We start from the raw sequence: 19,000 nt of genomic DNA, 5'->3' as shown, positions 1-19,000 counted from the left end.
ACAACAGAACAAAAAAAAAAAAAAAAAATTTATCCATACAGGACTCACCAATTGTACGAGAAGAAGCCCTCACAGCAACCCCGCCCCCTACCCTACCCGCCGAAAGCCCTGTACGCCCTCGTCGCCGACATAGACGCCTACGCCTCCTTCGTCCCCTACTGCTCAGAGTCGCGCGTAACCGCCCGCGACCCCAGCCCCCCCCACACCCCGACCGAGGCCGACCTGCGCGTCGGCTGGGGCGGCTTCGAGGAGACCTTCACCAGCCGCCTGCGCTGCCGCCTCGACCGCTCCGTCGAGGCCATCAGCGGCGCCGACCTCGAGCCGCCCGCCCGGGGGGCTTCTTCCACCTCGTCCTCCTCCTCCTCTAGAAGCAGAAGCGGCAGCAGCACCAACAGCGGCGGCGCCGTCTTCACCTCGCTCGTCACGCGCTGGGAGCTGCGGCCCCTCCGTGAGGACGCACACGACCCCGCCACCCAGGTTGACCTCGTCATCCGCTTCCAGTTCGCCAACCCCCTCTACGCCGCCGTCAGCGCCGCCGTCTCGGACAAGGTCGCCGGCATCATGATCGAGGCCTTTGAGAAGCGCGCGAGGCGCATCCTCGGCCAGCCGAAGAAGCTGTGATTTGTGCGCCTCCCTATGTTCTTTCCCGCTATGGGCAACGTCGACCGAGCAAAAGAGGCAGAAAGAACTCCCAGCATCAAAATACCTAGTACATCAGATTACGGCAGATTAAATCATATACCGCAGAACACAGCAGACGATAGAGTAGAACAGGCCCACGCGGAACTCAAGTCGCAACAGCCATAGATAGACCAGTGTATAGTATCCTCTTCAACCAAACATGTGAACCAAGGACCATGCGAGTAGGTCCCATGCCTCACCAAAAAATCGAGACCAAAGGACTTGAAAAAAAAAAACCCCAGCAGACTTGACAATGCACCAAATCACAACTTCACACTTGTACCGTTCCGTTCCTGTCCCACCTGTGTACACCCCAATTCTCCAATCCTTGCGCAACCTTAAAACAACCAGCCAGCTCCAACGTATCCTGGTGAATGTATCTGGCGAGAAAGGAAAAAGGGCGCAGCTTTTCTAACCTCTTCCCTCCCCCTACACCCTTCCATCCGTCATACATCATGCCTCAGCATCCAGGTGCTATAGACTCTGAAGAAAGTGATCCCCCGCCATGATGTGTTCCCGAAGAGTGGCTCAAATGCAGGACGAGTCTTGAATGGCAAACGCAGCAAGGTATCATATGTGGCAAATAGCGCCCGCGCCCGACAAAAAATAATGAAATCTGACCACTGCTGCTGACCGACCGAGCGAGACGAGATGATGGCCTGATCTTGTGCAGCGGCATGCCACCAAAAACAGAACCGGTCGAGTCCGCATCTCACTTCCTTGACGACCTGGTTGTTGTCAGTACCTCCTTCTCTCATCCTCACGATGTAGTTGGACACGGGAAAACGTACTTCTTCTTCGATGGCTTTCCTGCGACCCAGCTTGCAAATCCAGAACCGGCGGTCTTGGACTTCCTCTTTGGTGGCTCAGCAGTGACGACGTCAACGCCTGGCGGGATCCCCCGACCCGGCCGCTCGCTAGGACGGTGCATGTGAGGAGGTGGCGGTACGTGGTGGCCGCCACCCCCGGGCCTGGCCCCGGCAGGCATCATGCCGGGGGGCATCTGCATTGGGCGCTGTCCGTGTGCCGCCATGTGCGCCAGGCGCGCACGCATTTCTTCTCGAGGATCCCGGCCACCACCCGGTCGCATCTGCATCTGCACACCAGCGAATCCGGGCGGTATGCCGTGTCGCTGCGCATGCATCTGCGCCGACTTACTTTCGGGCCACATGCGCATCTCGATCGTCCAGTCCGGCTCGAGCACCTTGTCCCAGACCTGGGGCAAGATAATGTCGCCGTTGGGCCCGATCAGATCATAGTGGCCGTCTTGCACCTGCTGTCCGATAACATCGACGTGCTGGAAGGCTTGCTTGATCAAGTCTTGCATATCCTAAGGGGTACCGTCAGTCGACCAACCCAAGTGCGCCATCTAGGAGTCTACGTACCTCCCACTTGGCACAAAGGTGGAACGGGAAGCTGAATTTCCTTCCCACTGCATCCTTGAACTTGATTGGCGCCTTGTCCTTCGTCTTCTTGGCGTCTTCCTCGAACTTGGCTTTGGCTTCTTCGGTGAGCTTCTTCTTCATGGCCTCCTCTTCTTTCTTCTTCTCGGCAGCGTCCGCCGCAGCCTTCTCTGCTGCCTTGGTCTCGGCTTCGAGCTTGGCCCGCGCTTCAGCCTCGGCTTTGGCTTTGGTTTCCTCCTCCCACTTCTTCTTCGCTGCGGCGTCCTCCGCGGCCTTCTTGTCTGCAGCGAGTTTGGCCTCTGCTTCAGCTTTGAGCTGGGCCTCAAACTTTGCCCGCGCAGCGGCCTCGGCTGCCGCACGCGCGTCGTCCTCCCGCTTCTTCTGCTCGGCAGCCGCCTTCATTTCTGCCTCGTACTTTTCCTTGGCCTCCCGTTGGATTCTGGCCATGGTTTCGGCGTGGAGTTTGGCTTGTTCGGCCTCATGTTTCCGCTCGGCTTCCATCTTCTCGCGTGCGGCTCGCTCCGCCTCCGCCTTGGCGAGCTCGAACTCCTTCTTTGCCTCCTCGGTGGCTTTTCTGCGGGCGTCTTCCCGAATCTTTAGCTGCTCTTCAGTGTCTCTTCGAATCTTGGCCTCAAACTCGCGCCGCCTCTCCTCCTCCTCCTTCTTTGCCTGTAGTGCCTGGAAAGCCTTGAGCTGCTCCTGCATCTTCTCCTTCTCTGGGTCAGGCTTGGGCGGCTCAGGCGCAGCTGGGGTTTTTGGACGGGGAGCAGGCGCCTCGGTCGCTGGAGGAGGGGGTGGCGAATACATGTATTGCTGCATATGAGGGGGGATCTGTTGCTGGTAGCCACCGTGACCACTATAGTAACCTCCGTGTTGATAAGGCATCATCTCGTGATATGGGTGCCTAGGCCCGCCTCTCAAATAGCTCTGGCCACTGCCGTTCGACATGAGAGAAAAAGGGTTTTGCTGATAGTTGCCGTAGGGAACCCTGCTCTGGTGAGGGGCCGCCATAGGGGCTCGGCATGTATCCGCCCCACCTGGCTCTGAGGGATATCCCGCCGGGCGATGCAGGTTGTTGATGGCCCGCCACGACCGCCGAAGTAAGGGTTATGGCCGCCGACAGGGCCCGGGGGACCGTAGGGACCACCGCGGGCGCCAAACGGCGACCCGTAGTCCTCTGAGGAATCCAGACTGTCGGGAGGAGCAGGCCTGTAATGGCCCGGAGCTGAGGGTCGGTGGGGCAAAACGTGCCGCCGCGGGGCAGCGTGGTGAGAGCGAGAACGAGAACGAGACCTCGAGCGCGAATGGTGATAAGGCCCAGCGCTAGCCGACGCCGATTCGTCAGGGTCGATCTCAAAAAAAGTATTCTTCACCCCAATCACCGCCGGAACTGTATTCTTGACTCTGGTGGGAGGACGAGTCTTCTCCCTCGCTGAAAGAATTTGATCGGGACGTAGGGTGTCCTTGGTCGATTACGATGGTGGTGTGCCGTCGTCTTCGTAATAGTTAGCAAAGAGTGCCAACAGCCGTGAATGCGTTGTCTGTTGAGACTTACGACATTGGGGCTGGACTCTTGTAGGATGCTTTTTACCCACGACGATCAAGAGAAAGCCGGAGCAGAGGTGTGTCGAGTGGGCGGCAACGTTGTCGCAAGGGATGCGGTCCGAGGGCTGTGCGTGCAGGGTGTATTGTAAGTTGGGTGTTTTGTAAGTTTGGGAGCCTTTGGTAATCCAGAGGATCGATGCGAGTGTTCGTCTTGTCGTGGGAGTCGGTATCGGCTTATTGGTGCAACTTCGAGCAGTGAGGGGCAGCGGAAATGAGAATCTTGTGCGGGTTGCGCGGGCGCAGGCTGGAGAGAAGGATGATAATTAGATCGCGGGTTGCGGCGGGCACAGATCGGAGACGGGGGTTTCCCTGTTTTGTGGTGCCAGTCCTGAGCGGCTGCGTAGTTGGGCGCAAAGGCCCTGGGGCAATTGGGTATCGGACCTGCGGTGAGGGATGGACCAAGGGTGGATATGGATGGAGGCTTAGGAGGCCCAGCTCAAGTGTTGGACGCTGTGGGTCGTCGAAGGGTGGTAAGGTAAGGTCAGCGCGCTGGATGTAACAAGGCGGGAAAACGGCCCAAATGACGGTTCTCGGTAGTCTGGCGAGGAGGCGGTGATGATGTGCAGGTTTGTTTGTGAGCGTGCACGTTGGGGCGAGGTGGGATGAGGCGAGGCGAAGAGGGGGAAAGGGGAACCAGACGCTTTGGTCAGACGACGCAGTTCTATTGACCAACAAGGTAAGAACAAGCTGGGGGCAAGTAGACTGCTAGGAACGATTTGGTCAGTCTGAGGGTTCCTGTGAAGAAGCATGCAAAATCGATTGGGAGGTAGCGGTCAAATAGTGCAGTCTGCATTCCATTGCAATGTGATGCAGGTGGCCGGTGTCATGCTAAGGCGGGACGGGGGGAGGGGGGGGGGGATTTGCTTGAAGGGCTTGAAGGGTTGACGGGCGTCTGTGGATGAGACCCCTCAGCTGCGTCGTGACCCCCCCCCCCCCCCCTGTTGCCGCAGCGTTCCTTTGCCCCTCTGCCCCTCCGGCTTGGCCTCTTTTTCCCTGCCGGCTGTCAAGTGTCCAGGCTTTGCAGAGCCCACTTGGGTCCAGATTCACCAGGGCTGATCAGCATGCTGGGCATCGGCGCATGCTACAGGCCGTGACAGGGAGCCTGGCATGTGTCGCAATGCGATGCTGCAACGAGCAGAGACAACATGGAGAAACACATCTAAAGCAGGCACGTACCAGGTGTTGTTGGCGTCGATTCAAGGAGTTAGTAGACGGCGCCGGGTGTTTAGGTTTCCCTAGGGTCGTCGTGTTTCTTTGTTGAGAGGGGGGTTTTGCGTTGCGGGACGGCCCTGTCCTCGCCCTTGACGTGGAGAACGTTTGGCTACCGCCCGTTCGTTCCCTTTTGTGTTCGCAAAACGGTTGCCGCCGTTGCACGAGGCGAATGGTGGGTGTGTCGATCCAAGACGAGCCGAACCGCAAAGGACGCGGTCCGAAGCCGAAGTCGTCCGTCGTATGGCCTTGGCTTGCTCGACGCAACGACGAAGAGGAAATCGGGAGGACGTCGTTGTCTTATGTCTCAAGGCGGTTTGGGGGCTGCGCAGGTCGCAGGGAGGGAGGGAGGATTACCTGAGGCGGCACAGCTTTGCTTTTGGGGCGGATCACCTGCAGCTCAGGTGGTGGTGGGCGCGTGGTGTGTGGGAGAGGGGAGTGCCAGGCGACGGGCGATGGGCGATGGGCGATGAACGACGAACGATGAGCGGAAGACGTTGACTGTGCACACCAAAGCGGTAAAGCCAAACAAGGTTCCCTCGAGGCACCTGTCCTCGACAATTGTGTCGTTGGTACCGTTGCCGTGGTGTTAGTGGTGAACGGGTGCGACTGCGATTGGAGAGGGGCTCGCACTTGTCCAGGCCGAAAGGGGCAAGGGGCAAGGAGGGAGGGGGGAGGGGCAAAGCAAGCTGCGAGAGGGAGCCCTTGGAGCCAGGTGAGGTGAGGTGAGGTCAGGTCAGAGCAATGGGTTGGGGGAAGGAGGGGTCGAGGCCACGCCTTCTGGTGAGCAGGTCCGATAAAGTCGTGCTGCAAAGGCAGCTACGCAGCCTGTTGGTCCTGATCTTGCTGTCGCTCTTCCGAGGCCTGGATCCTCTTTTCTTCTACCGACGTCAGGAACGGGAAAAGGCTGCGCCTGTGCTGCCTGCTGAGCGGGCCCTGTGATGCAGACGATGGCGAGGAGAAGGGGTGGAGGGGGAGGGGCAGGGAGTGTGCGTTTCCTGGGTTTCCTGGGTTTCCTGGTGTGGCCAATTGCACGTGGTAAAGTACTCTCTCCCCTTCACTGCTGGAGAAGCTGTCGCAGATCAAGTCGGTAATATTCGGTGATTCGATGATTTTCCTCTGTGCCTTTTCATGTATATGTACCACATGCTTTTTTCGGATTCACGTCCGATTGCTCAAGCTGTCGAGGATGAGGTGGCCCAAGAGATGAGATGGTCAAGTGCCTGTCCCGGAAGGCAGAGAGTTTCACGAGATGACCTGCCAAATCCGAGTCGTCAACTTGGATGGAGTACGCTCGTCGTGCTCCTGATGACGAAAAATATGAATGCTGCAACTGGTTGGCAACTTTTAGTCCTAGAGCATGGGTCACGCGTGTAAGTGCTGTCGTGCTTGATGCTCCAGACGGTCAACTGGCGGCATGACTGTCCAGCTTTTATAGAGAGGTTGCGAAGATCCGCCAGCTTTCCAGACATCTTTCAACCGGGTCATCTCAGAATAATTCACTCAGACCCAAACGAAAACTGGCAGAGCCGCGAGGAAGCTCAAGGCTTCCAACGTTGGCGAGCCAGCACAGCGTATCATCGTGAGTTGGCCGCGTCTTCGTGTCGGTTTTGACTCACAGCCAGCGCATCTGCCGGTGGGCCTCGCTCAACCCTGTCGCTGACCGAACAGTCTAGAAGCGAATAGATACACTGCGCAGCATACATCGCAGGTGTCATTGGACCTCTCAGACATACCAGGAGACTTGTCTGACAGTGGCATTGACAAGCCCTGCCCCATCACTCGCGGTGAAACCCAATCGGAAGCCCTCATGGCCCTGATGCCTGCCTGAAGGAATCGTTCCTGCCCAATTCGCGTTCTCTCTCATCATCGGCCACGTAAAGCTACGCCAATAACCACCTCTGCCTATCACCGGCACTGCTGCCGGACCTCTCCACCGTCTCGATCTCATGCGCCGTTGTATCTGGTTGAGTTGTGTTGGGCGCCACATCTTTGGCTTCCGGACCATCCACAGAAGACGGAAACTACCTGAGGTATTCCGAAGATCCGGCTGACATCACGAGTTGATCCGAGAAAAGCCATTCTTCTTCCCATACAAATGCGACAGCCATCGTTGAGGTGTGAAGGTCGCACAAGCACATGAGATCCAGTCATATTGAGTGCTTCTGCATTGTGTCGGTACATCTCCTAACCGGCCACATCACACAAACACTCGGGGATATATACGCTCCACCATGCTGTGGGCATCATCATCGGACCACATCCGCCGATTCCTTGCTCAAGAGGTCCCGCGCTGCTGCGACCTCGGATTCGCTGTATCCTTGCCATGACTTCTCACCAGCATCCTTTCGACGCACAATCTCCGATAGCTTCTTTGTTGCCAGCTCTCTCAACTTTTGAACTGTAGCTTCGTCGGGAGGGGACCAGTCATCCGCGTCGGGCTGTTTTGCTGATTTGGAATCATCTCTCAAAAGCTTGTCGGTAACCTATGTGTCTCGTCAGAAGAAGCGCTACAATCAAAAGCCAAAACCACGTACCAGCTTGAGGCCATAATAGCCGCGTAGGTAATCATCGCAGAGCTCAATACTCCTGGAGAATCTCTTGAGCGACTCCGTCAATCGCTTCAACTGAGGGCCATCCGAAGCTGTGGCGGCCATGTAGAGCACCTCGCCCAAACGAGCATGCATCTGAAAAAGGTCAGAACTCGAATGATACCCTGTATAGTTGAGGCAGCTTACATTCCAAGCGTTCGGGGAGAGCAGCAGCACCTCCTCCAGGGCGAAGATGGATTGTGAGTACAGCCCCTGAGAGAGGTAGATATCGGAGAGCTCCGCCCACGCCTCGGCATCGGTAGGAGAGTAGTCGAGTAGCGCATTCAGCGCATCGATGGCCTCGGAGGTCCTGCCCAGAGACCTCAGGAGCGCAACCTTGCGCTTGGCGACGGGCTGCTACGATGTTAGCATCTGGCCCCAACCAATCGAAGCGTCCCACTCACTATATTTGTGTTGTCGGGTCCCAAGATTGTGTCGTACTCCATCAGCAACTGCACAATTTCGCCCTGGTTGTCTGCCGCCGCCTCCTTGATGAGGCCTTGGAATGCCCTGACGCGCTCATTGTCGATGCCAAACCGAGTGACCAGCCTCTCAAGACACTGATACGCCGAGTCGGTGTCTCCGGTGCGGCAACATGCCAGGATGAGGTTCTCGTAGACGACCCAAATCTCTGGGGTCTCGGCAGCTGTGAAGAGGGCGAGGAGGGGATTCGAGGCGAAAGCCCTGGGGTTGTTCTTGAGGATCGTCGGGGCCTGCTGGGCGAGATGCAGCGCATCAGCGGGAGAGAGGTGGCCTTGCGGCCTGGTCAAGACTGGCGCCATTTTTTGAGGATTTCTGCCTCTGAGATTCGCGTGGGAAGTTGCGGATCGGTTGTCGTGAAGTCCAGGTCGATGCGATGGCGGAACACCTTACGTTACGATCGGTACCTAGCAGGAGGCAAGCTGTTTGGTGGCAGTAGCTTCAATCAGATGCTCGCAGTCTGGTCTGAAAGGCCCACGTTGGATTGGACCTGATTCTCCACCACAATAGTATCCACTCGATGGGCCACGATTGATTGGCCTTGGGTCGCGGGCCACGGACTTTCCTCTCGCCGATGACAAGTCCCACCTTGGAGCCCGGACCACTTTCGATGGTGATCAAAATTGTCGGCCAAAAATTTCACTCCTACCCAAACCCTTTTACTTCTTCCACCCAGCCTCGAGACATCGCGACTGGGCCACCTGCGCAGGAACAGCTGCGCTTTTCACCAATCCTGGTGATTGAGGCTACGACCAGTCATGGCGTCTTCGTTGACTCCCGCATCTGGCACCCCGGCAGACGAGCAAGGCCTGGTCGAGCAGACGGCCGCCCTCGCGCTTGCCCAGCCAGATGCCCAGCCCAAGAGCCAGGATGCCCCGCCGGCTCACAGATCCCACGACCCGGAGAACAACCTGAAGCGGAGCGACCCGTTTCAGTTCGGCAGTCGTCTCTTCAACGAGGGAGACGACGTGTACGAGTTCAATGCATGGGACCATGTCGAGACTGACGATGCATACAAGGAGTATGCTGAAGAGCAGTACGAGATGCAGCGTCAGTCTCCAGTCTCTGACTTTGACAAGAGTGAGTCTCCATCTCTTCTTTCACCACCCCAAAACAAACCCCCGGTTTCATGATGATCCCACCAATTACGCATAGTTCACCTGAATCTTTGTGATGAGACTGCATATGTTATAGTCTTTCGCTCCCATCTGATGTTTCAAACCTCTTGACTACTCTTTTCGTCGAGCTGCTCTGTCTTGGACCTGAACTAACCAGACAACAGATAGGCTCAACGCCAACCCAGCTCGTATGTGGGATCTGTTCTACAAGAACAATACCGCCAATTTCTTCAAGAACCGCAAGTGGCTGCAGCAGGAATTTCCTATCCTTGGTGAAGTGACCAAAGAGGATGCTGGCCCTGCGGTGATTCTGGAAATTGGTGCTGGTGCCGGCAATACGGCGTTCCCCGTGTTGGCGAACAATAAGAACCCTGCTCTCAAGATCCATGCTTGCGACTATTCCAAAAAGGCCGTTGAGGTCATGCGGGGTCACGAGGAGTACGGTACAAAGCACATGCAGGCTGATGTGTGGGATGTGACGAGCGACGAACTTCCCCCGGGCCTGGGCGAGGAGTCTGTTGATGTTGCCATCCTTGTCTTCATCTTTTCCGCGCTGAACCCCAACCAGTGGCAGAAGGCTGTTGAGAACGTCCACCGCCTGTTGAAGCCTGGTGGCCAGGTCTGCTTCCGAGACTATGGAAGAGGTGATCTCGCCCAGGTCAGGTTCAAGAAGGGTCGTTACCTGGACGAAAACTTCTACGTGCGGGGTGATGGAACACGGGTGTACTTTTTCGAGCTCGATGAGCTGAGGACCATCTGGAAGGGTGTCGTTGAGAAGGAGGGTGAAGCTGCTACAAAGGAGCTGTTTGAGATTGAGGATCTCGGTGTTGACAGGCGGATGCTCGTAAACCGCGCCCGCAAGTTGAGGATGTACCGCTGCTGGATGCAGGGTAAATTCAAGAAGATATGAGCTCATATCCAATACAAAAATCCGTAAAAGCGTGCGTGTACCCAGACTTGCTTCTCCAGTGTTCAGTACAGCAGAAGCTCTCTCAGCCTGTCCCTCTGGTCCTGGCCAAACCCTATAAGATCTAGATATTGGTCCAGTCCACCGTAGTGGGTTGTTATATGTTCCGCAATCGCCTTGATCATATTTGGGTCCGTACGTCCCCAGCTCTTTGAGAGGCCAACCTCTTGTATCTCCTTGAACCGCACGTCCTGGTTCGCATTGAGTGCCGCGTCCGTCAGCGCATAATCGTGCTCAATGGCCGGGATCGGAACATCCAAGATCATGAGAACGAGTGCGATGATCAAGCCAGTTCTGTCCTTCCCTTGCGTACAGTGGACAAGAGACGGAAGAGCTTGCTGGTCGAGGAACGTTCGAAGGACCTATCAGGGTGTCAATCAACCGTTTTGTCTCATGTATGGTGACCAAGAACTGACCTGAACGGTCTCGCCATGGCAATAGTCGAGGGTATCAAGCCCGAGCCCAACAAGGCCTCGCACCTGCAAGACTTCACGACCCATGATAGCCATAACCTTGACGCGTTGCCCGATTATGTGGTAGAATATGAGTTGGCTGTTATCGAGGCCGTGGGTTAGTTCCAGACATGTCTTCGGTTGGTCTCTGGTGGAGGGACACTCACAAAAAATTCCACCACGATAGCTGCCATGCGAGATGCCGCTCCAGTCCCTTCCCCGCTAAGCTGACATTAACGTAGTGCAGGCCAGGAATCTTGACACTCTGCGCTATATCATCATTTGTCTGGATGGCGGCTACGGGACCAGGCTGGTGTAGTGGTTGACGCTTTTGCATCTGCTTCAGATGCTCGGTCCTGGTGGTGCTTAGCTACGTGTGGGATTGATCTTGTCGGGCGGAACGAACTTGGTGCGTAGATCGACGACCGTCTTGATACCAATGTCATTTTTCAGACGATCTCTGTCCTCGGAGGAAGCCTCATCTAGCTGATCTCAGCATATACGGACATGCAGGATAAGTCTCACTTCTAGGCTGTATATACCAGGTCGAGCTGAGCGAAAAAGAAGGCCCTCCCTGAGTCGTCTGATGTTGGGCAGTCAGTCTTGTGCCACCATGCGTTTCAGGGCCTAGTAGTAGTACCTCGCGCCCAGAAAGTTATTGACTGTCGCACCCACATCGCGCAGGTTCAAGATAGAAGTGACGGAAGCAGAGGCTGACATGATTGAGAATGAGTCACGATGCCGTCCACGTAGGAAAAGACGGTCCCTAGCGAATGTTCAGATAGACCAGGTGAGTACTTGGTGCCAGGCGGACAGCAGCTTGAACAGGTCGTTGAATACAGGTAGATCTAGTGCAGTTATCCTACAGTCATGACCTGATGCATGGATTGTACGAATATGTGTTTGTCCCCGGGCCCATCACTGGAGTCGGGCGATCACTCGCTTGTTGGCGGGCAAACCGATTTACCCCTGCGGCACAGTCCCCACGAGCCCTGTCAGCACGAAGAAGAACTGTAAGTTGAAGTGGGCCGGGCGGCTGATGTCATGAATAACAATCGGGGCGCCGAGGCCGGTGGGATTTGCAGGGTCCTGCCAGGCTGGCGGACGGACCATACGTGAGCCGACCTGGACCCGGCTGCTGGTGTGTCTAGCTTGCCAAGGTAGGTAGATCACAATCTTTTCGTCTGGTTGTGGACAATCATCTTTGCCGTTTGGGACGGTAGATCGGCTTGATGAGGTGGTTGGGCTCTTGATGCTTGTTGGAGAAAAGCATCGTACAGAGGAATGTTGCGCATCATGGGTTGCTTCGTTGTGTGTGCCTCACCCAGATGCTTGCTCTAGGTACCGAACCGGAGGCACCGAAACCCATCACACGATAAGGTACCTACCTACCTAGGTACCTTACCTTCGGTACCTCAAGGTGGCACGCCGACAATAGCGAGGCCCTTGTTCACCTGAAGGAAGGTGAGGAGGCCTCAGGTGGGTGTCTACTGCTCTGTGACATCCCTTGAAGCCATGTGCTCTCGTGGTGCCACAGCACAGCGTACCTAGCAAGGGAATGGTTGCACCTGCCACCCCAAGGAACCAGAAGCCGCAGGTTCCAGCGTGGAAGGTACCGTCCCCCAACCCTCCCCGAATGCGCAGCACACCTGCCCCCACCCCTCCGCCAACAGCCGCTAGGATGGCGCTAGGCACAGCTCTCTCCAGCGGGGGCGTCGCAAAGTGACGTCATGGCCATGTCTTGCAAGAGCGTCCCAGACAAAACGAGGAGCAACAGGCCAGAGCAACCAGGCCCCGATTGCCCTGGCTTGTTGGGCTAGCAATGCGCCGTGACACTCAGTCGAGCCATGCCATCACCACTGTCTGCTGCTCGCCGCACCAGTGAGTGCGCTACCACTGAACGCAACCGATCTAGTCTCGTCATGCCCCTCGAACCGGCTGTCGATGATATAACTTGGCCCTTTCCTCATTTTCCTCCTAGGCCATAGCAAGGTCCCGAGGCTGCACCCCATAATACCTAATCCCACCAGCTTGTTTGCACGCCCACCTTGGTTCCTCGGTTACTCGCTACCTTGTCGAAATACGAACGCCCTACGCAAGTGTCTTCGCACGCAGCTCATCTGCCCCGGTCATCTGACTACCCGACTGCAGACCGCCGCGTCCTCATATTACGACACGCATTCGTTGACTGTCTTGTCTACCTGATTGACTATCCGAGAGTGAGCTTGTTGAGTTCTGGGTGTATGCACTTCGCCCACTTTCAACACCCCAACATGTCGCGGTCCACTGTACAGGATGCCAGCATGGCTGAGACACAGTACCAAGTTGTGACCCCAGGTACGTAATTTACGTTTGTACGAGTCTTGGTGCCTATGCTTGGGAACGGCAGTCGCGAGCCGGGAGGTGGGAGGGGAGTCATGGGCCGACGGCTCCGTTCATCGATCAATCAATCGGTCGAGCAGATAAACCCTTGACGAACCCTGCAAATGCAAAGATCCCGTCTACACCCCTACCCTACAGATGCCTGATTTCACAGTGAGCTCAACTGACGACCAGCTTCCATAGCCGCTCTTGCTGGAACCATCAAGTACGCCAAACCGCAAGATCTCCCCAGCTTTCCCTCACACGGCTTGCGACAAGACGGCGCTGCAGCAGGTGCCGCAGCGTCATTAGGCTGGGCGAACCAGAAGCCCATCAACCCGTGGCGACCTGACAAGTCGTCATCCGCATCCGCCGCTGCCGTTCTAGCCAAGGACTACAAAATGGCACCCCAGTGGGAACCAAACGTCAGCTCTGCGGGCGCCAAAGCCGCGCTCCTCGCAACGCAGTCCGCTGGCAAGCCGCAAAACTCATCCAGCACAGCACGACCTTCGTCAACCGCAGGTTGGGGCAACTCGGCCGCCGCTCAGGCCACTCAGGCCGCGCTTAACCAACGGCACTCAACGGCGCTTCAGTCACCTTCCAAGTCATCGTCTAACAGCAACCCCGCAGCAGCACAGGCGGCTGCCGCCATGAAGAAACACACGCCATCTAGTTCCATTTCGTCCTCGCAAGCCGGCTGGGGCAATTCCGCTGCCACTCAAGCTTTCAAGACCAGCCAATCTGTGCGAAAGCCTCCCACAACACCTAGCTCCGACCAAGCCAACACCAACGAGCGAAATGGTCTCGGATCGTTGTCGGCTGCCCAGAGCGCCATGCCTGCGAGGCGGCGACCTCGAGCAGCCTCTACCCCCAACACTGACGCGCTCGAGGCCAAGGCAGCTGCCAGTGCTCTCAGTGCCGCATCGGCAGCTCATGGGCCGACAGTGCGCCCTCAGTCGTCCGTCGGCGCAGGTGGCGCATCTGCCGTGACGTCCCTGCCTCGCAGCATGTTCACGTCCAACCCGGCGTTCAGCAAGTCAGAGGATGAAAAGCGGGCCGATCTTCTTCACGCATCAGCAGTGGCCATGGCCAAGAAGATGTACACGCAGCAGGAGAAGATGGCCACCCAGACTCGGAATAACCAAGACGCGGAGTCTGACGTCGCAAGCGCCGATGACCAACCCAGGCCATATGTGAATCTTCAGGAGGCCGCCTACAAGATGGCGCAAGAGAGACTTGCGAAGCTTGAAGCCGAGCACGGTCGCAGCAGAGAGTACCAAGAGTACTATGGCAACAGCGGAAGCATTCCAGGCCGCCGCAACACTCTTCAGCGACGATTCACGTTGAAGCCTAAGCTACGAAGGCGTTCGTCGAGCGACGGTGATGGTGATGATCGCCAGCAATCAGAGCGCATTCGGCAGCAAATGTCCATCTTTTCAACAAACCTGTCCAAAGTTGACGAGCAGAAGCGTTCCAAGGACCGGGAAATGCTCCTCGCGGCTGCACAGAGGAACGTCAAGGCGCGGCTGCAGGGTATGGACGACAAGGTATACGCTGATACGGGCAAGTCCCGGCCACCGAAGAAGCTGAGTGAATGGGAGCTCAAGGCGCACGAGGCGGCTCAACAGATGCACACATCGCGCAACAAGAACCATGGCAAAGTCGACATGGGCGGCGGCATGTTCATGAGCCCCGAGGATGTCGACGCCATTGCCATGAAGAAGGTCCAGCCTGTGCTTGACGAGATCAACGAGAAGGCAGCCGTCGAGCGCGAGAAACAGGAGGTGATCCGACTGGAGGCTGAAGCCAAGAAGAAGGACGAAGAAAAGGCGAAGGAGCGGGACAGAGAAATCAAGGCGATCAACAAACAGATCAGAGGTGAGTATCCCACACATTGCATCCGCGCGCCATGTGACCCATACTAACGGCCACCAAGATGATGAGAAGCGCGAGGAGAAGGAGCGTCGCCAGCACGAAAAGGCCGAGCAAAAAGCGCAGAAGGACGCCGAGCATGCCATCAAGGCCGAGGAAAAACGTCAAGCCAAGGAAGAAAAGCGCAAGTCCAAGCTCACACAGAAGCAAGCTGAGAACCCCAGCGCTGCCCACGATGCCCACGATGCCACCAACGACACGGACAGCGACGAGAATGAGGACATGGCGGAGGTGCACCCGCAGCCTATGGTCGATACAGACACTGCGAATCACTCCAACGAGGCGCGCAGCCCCAAGGAAGCAGGGTCCCCGACGCACAAGGTCAAGTCGTGGCTCAAGTCACGGTTCACGCGACCCCGCGGCAAGTCATCGGCTGATGCCGAGGGCCAGCCCAAGGGTTTTGTCGGTGGCGCGGCCCTCCACAGGGGTCTCAACGACAGCACGACCAGCCTCGACAACCGCGCCAACAGCATGCGCGACGTCGCACTGGCGGGTAAGGGACGTGGGCGATCCGAGACAGCAACAACACGAGATTCGGAGCCTATCAGCGTTGTGAGCTCCGACGACGAAGGATTTAAGGACGCGCGCGATGATCTTGAGCGGACCATTACGCCGCCGACAAAGATTCGGGACCCTAATGAGGAGGCGAACGGGAGTCCGACACGGGACTCGCGATTTCGGGAGGTCCTGTGATTGAACGATGCTATGAATTGGTGTTTTTGCGGGTGTTTGCGGTGTTTTCGGGAGACTGGCCGGCAAAGCAATGGAATGACGATGTTTGTCTTGGGTAGACCTGTAGGAGGGTAGTTTGAACACGCTGTCTGTACGATGTGCATCAATTGCAAGTATTTCATCTGATCGCGATCGATCGGCAGTGTGGTGTCTGCCGCCCGGAGCTTGTCGAGGCTTCCATGCTAGGGACGCTAGCGTATGGCTAGCGCTACGGCTAGGCCGGCTGCGTTAAACTTGGAATTGTCAGTGAGATGATGTCGAGGGAAGATGAAGGCCGTGATTGCACGGTCCCTTGACATCATCGCCGGCAGGGGCGGCACGAGCAGTGTGTATTGCGTAGGAACGCGGAGCGAGACGTGGACGTCACGACGGGATGATTCGAGCGGCAATATTTTTATGAAAGTAATGGCCATTATCAATTGTCTAATAAGGGATATTTTGTATTTTGTATGGAGGTATCATATGTTCCCAGAAGTCTGGAAACCCAGAGGTCCGGTATCAACAAGCCAGAACGCCCCATCACGCCGCGCTTGTAAATTCGTCAATGCAAGACAAAAAAAAAAAAACACTACCCTCTTCCATCGCGGCTCATCAGATCGTCACGTTCCTTTTTAAAAGTTGCTGCTCGGCCCCTGCGCCATGTACCGAGGGTACTGCTGCGCGTCGGCGACGGGCGCGCCAGCCATCTCGAGGTTGCTGTCGTCGTCGGCGGCGGCGCGGGGGCTCGTGCTGCCGCTGCCGGAGCCGGCGGGCTTCTGGAAGCGGCGGGCGTGGTGCTTGGTGCGGACGGCGGGCCAGAGGTCAATGGCGAAGGAGAAGACGTAGAAGCTGAAGACGAAGGCGACGACCCACTCGAGGACGGCGGCGACGTCGGGGTTGCCGGAGCGCATGGTGACGGCAAAGGCGATGGCGATGGCGGCCTCGACGAGGATGAAGGCGAGCTTGACCCAGAAGGAGACGCGCAGGACGCGGTGCTCGCGGTACTTGATGCCGAGGCGCTGGTACTCCCAGCAGATGAAGACGGCGGAGAGCAGGTAGCCGACGATGAAGAGGCCGAGGAAGACGCGGTGCAGGCTTGGGTGGCGGGCCGTGTCGAAGACGGCGAGGCAGATGAGGCCGACGGTGCCGACGAGGGCGAAGACGATGGTCAGCGCCTTGAGCACCTTTTCGCCCGTGCTCATGTTGGGCACGAGACGGCCGCGGTGGCGCAGCCAGAGGTCGGCGAGGAAGGAGAGGTCGAGGAAGACGACGGTCACGGCGCAGCCGGCGATGAAGAGGGGCTTGAGCGTCGAGGCGCCGACGTCGCTGATGTAGGCGATGGATTGGCGGTCGGCCATGGAGCTGTAGCGCTGGCGGTCGGTGTGGATGATCCAGTAGAGGAGCATCGAGAGGAGCATGCCGAGCCAGACGACGCCCGAGATGACGGGCAGAACCTGGACCTGGTGAGTTATGGTTGCCTTTTTGACGGTCTCGTGTCGGTCTCTGTCATGAAGGCTTACCCAGAAAGAAAAGATCCTCATGGTGATGGAGGATGTGGATCACTCGTTGTTCTTGATCGTTGCGGTTGAGGAAACTGATGGATGAATGTTTGTATGGGTGTCAGGGGGACGCAGTAGAATCCCGCCCTTGGCAGAGGTCTCGTGGTTGAGGAGAAGAGAGAATATGGGTCGAAACAGCATTCAAGGATCCAGATTCTGTTCACAAAGGGCGGGCTGTTGGCTAAGTTAAAAGAAGAAGACTTGCTACCCTTGTTGGCTGCAAGGATGTAAAGTCCGGCCGGGGAGGTTGTTGGACCCGTCGCATGTCCGCAGGGCCCGATCGGCAGATCTCGTTCGCGGCAGTGCTCAGTCACACAGGAACGACTTGGATGGGGCGCCAGGCGGGAACCAGACAGGAAATCTTCGATGACTCGGCTTCGCTCAGCCCGGAGACTGATGCCAGCCATGACGTAGGCCCCGGCCCCGGCTGGAGGAGCAGCGTGGGTGGTTACAGGGGGCCCCCCACTGCACGTCCACTGCACGTCCACTGCACGTCCACTGTCTGCCTGCTGTGAAGCCCTGCAGCGGCGGCTGCTTACACAGCCAATTTGAGGGTGTTAACCCCGCGGTTCCTCCGAGTCGGGCCACTGTGATGCCCGAAAGAGACATTTGCTGATCGATCTCCTGATACCCGACCATCATGTGTTTGTTTCTTGCGTCTTGAGGTTATTCATGATGGCAGCTCGGTTGTGGAATCAGTTGTCTTGCAAGCAGACCCTGAGAATGACCGGCGCCGACGGGTGACATCAACGCTCGATGCCGCCTCCTGCATCCATCCGTCCGTTCGTCTGAAGACCGTCCGTCTGAAGAATGAATTCCTTTGCTCCGTGGTCACGGCAACATTGCGTCATGAAACCTTATTGCTTCACCAAAGGAGAGCCCGCGACAGAAGCGGCACGCTAGCAGGTGTTGGGCTGCTGAGCCACACTCTGTGAGCTGGCCCATGTTCCGCCAAGTACGAGTATCGAAAGTGGCATGACTAATCGGAGGCCCTGTGCTCTATGGTTGGGTCCAGAGGTATGGATCATGAGCCAATCATCATCGTTGTGAGCGCAAGGCTGAGCTCAACCCTCAGCCTTTCCGCCGCCTCGTCTTTGACACCAGTGCTGAAGCTCCTACCAGCAGCCGCCTTCACCCCCTCTCTCACGATATCAACCAGCCCAGCAGCAGCCACCACGACGGCAGGGACGAGGGACCACCGCCATGTCGGCCTCACCTCTCGTGCTGCGGCCCACAGAGCCTCCGAAAACCACGTCGGCCGTCTCCTCACCGCGCAAGAATGCCTCGTCCAACCAGGCCTCGGCGAGCGCCACGCCTCAGCCCACGGGCAGCGACGACAACAAGCCCGCCAAGCCCGCCAAGCCCATCTCGCTGCCCCCTACCCTCGATCTCGCCGAGCAGATGAACGAGGAGGAGAAGAGAAAATACATCAAGGGCAAGAAGCTCGGCGAGGGTACCTATGCCATCGTCTTCCTCGGCCGCCTGCGATCCGACCCCGCCTCCCTCGTGGCCATCAAGAAGATCAAGATCCAGAAGGAATACCGCGAGGGCATGGCCCCCGACGCCGTCCGCGAGCTCAAGCATCTCCAGGAGCTCCAGCACCCCAACATCATCTCTCTGCTCTCCGTCTTTTCCTCCAAGGACCAGAACCTCAACCTCGTGCTCGAGTACCTGCCCCTCGGCGACCTCGAGATGCTCATCAAGGACACGGACAATGTGCGCTACGGCGCCGCCGACATCAAGGCCTGGATGGGCATGCTCTGCCGCGCCGTCTGGTTCTGCCACGAGAACTTTGTCCTGCACCGCGACATCAAGCCCAACAACCTGCTCATCGCCGCCGACGGCGACATCAAGCTCGCCGATTTCGGTCTCGCCCGCTCCTTCGCCGATCCCCTGCAGCTCATGTCGAACCAGGTCATCACGCGCTGGTG

General features: G+C 57.4%; 7 protein-coding genes across 7 annotated transcripts in view; 2 read left to right on the top strand and 5 right to left on the bottom strand.

The window, feature by feature from the left end:
• Positions 1-900: 900 nt before the first annotated feature.
• On the bottom strand, positions 901-3,881 carry VDAG_01412 (uncharacterized protein). Its single transcript, XM_009650298.1, has 7 exons — positions 3,640-3,881; positions 3,467-3,579; positions 3,332-3,407; positions 3,122-3,275; positions 2,067-2,915; positions 1,473-2,011; positions 901-1,409 (listed from the first exon to the last, which is right to left on the bottom strand). Exons 1-7 carry the CDS (start codon positions 3,642-3,644, stop codon positions 1,394-1,396), a joined length of 1,752 nt encoding a protein of 583 aa, XP_009648593.1. The 5' UTR covers positions 3,645-3,881; the 3' UTR covers positions 901-1,393.
• A 3,165-nt stretch (positions 3,882-7,046) lies between these two features.
• On the bottom strand, positions 7,047-8,378 carry VDAG_01411 (tetratricopeptide repeat protein). The gene is made up of 4 exons (XM_009650297.1): positions 7,894-8,378; positions 7,637-7,843; positions 7,436-7,585; positions 7,047-7,384 (listed from the first exon to the last, which is right to left on the bottom strand). Exons 1-4 carry the CDS (start codon positions 8,269-8,271, stop codon positions 7,148-7,150), a joined length of 972 nt encoding a protein of 323 aa, XP_009648592.1. The 5' UTR covers positions 8,272-8,378; the 3' UTR covers positions 7,047-7,147.
• Positions 8,379-8,727: 349 nt separating this feature from the next.
• VDAG_01410 (uncharacterized protein) lies at positions 8,728-9,997 on the top strand (the record flags this gene model as incomplete). Its single annotated transcript, XM_009650296.1, has 3 exons — positions 8,728-9,019; positions 9,055-9,123; positions 9,252-9,997. The coding sequence occupies 3 exons, from the start codon at positions 8,728-8,730 to the stop codon at positions 9,995-9,997; spliced, it is 1,107 nt and encodes a 368-aa protein (XP_009648591.1).
• VDAG_01409 (uncharacterized protein) lies at positions 9,842-11,226 on the bottom strand (the record flags this gene model as incomplete). Its single annotated transcript, XM_009650295.1, has 6 exons — positions 9,842-10,416; positions 10,471-10,606; positions 10,674-10,862; positions 10,913-10,988; positions 11,049-11,080; positions 11,147-11,226. 6 exons carry the CDS (start codon positions 11,224-11,226, stop codon positions 10,060-10,062), a joined length of 870 nt encoding a protein of 289 aa, XP_009648590.1. The 3' UTR covers positions 9,842-10,059.
• A 1,553-nt stretch (positions 11,227-12,779) lies between these two features.
• On the top strand, positions 12,780-15,492 carry VDAG_01408 (uncharacterized protein; the record flags this gene model as incomplete). The annotated part of the gene is made up of 3 exons (XM_009650294.1): positions 12,780-12,843; positions 13,072-14,745; positions 14,804-15,492. 3 exons carry the CDS (start codon positions 12,780-12,782, stop codon positions 15,490-15,492), a joined length of 2,427 nt encoding a protein of 808 aa, XP_009648589.1.
• A 650-nt stretch (positions 15,493-16,142) lies between these two features.
• Positions 16,143-17,153, bottom strand: VDAG_01407 (uncharacterized protein; the record flags this gene model as incomplete). The annotated part of the gene is made up of 2 exons (XM_009650293.1): positions 17,031-17,153; positions 16,143-16,964 (listed from the first exon to the last, which is right to left on the bottom strand). Exons 1-2 carry the CDS (start codon positions 17,049-17,051, stop codon positions 16,143-16,145), a joined length of 843 nt encoding a protein of 280 aa, XP_009648588.1. The 5' UTR covers positions 17,052-17,153.
• Positions 17,154-18,335: 1,182 nt separating this feature from the next.
• Positions 18,336-19,000, bottom strand: part of VDAG_01406 (F-box protein pof6) — a gene marked incomplete at both ends in the record, with an annotated part of 4,333 nt that continues 3,668 nt past the window's right edge. The window contains one exon of the mRNA XM_009650292.1: positions 18,336-18,962. Coding sequence (XP_009648587.1) covers positions 18,336-18,962 — 627 coding nt within the window. The remainder of the gene's footprint in view (positions 18,963-19,000) is intronic.

The sequence above is a fragment of the Verticillium dahliae genome, genomic scaffold (genome assembly GCF_000150675.1).
Source record: "Verticillium dahliae VdLs.17 supercont1.2 genomic scaffold, whole genome shotgun sequence".
NCBI lineage: Eukaryota > Fungi > Ascomycota > Sordariomycetes > Glomerellales > Plectosphaerellaceae > Verticillium > Verticillium dahliae.
This window is presented reverse-complemented; position numbering and strand designations above follow the sequence as displayed.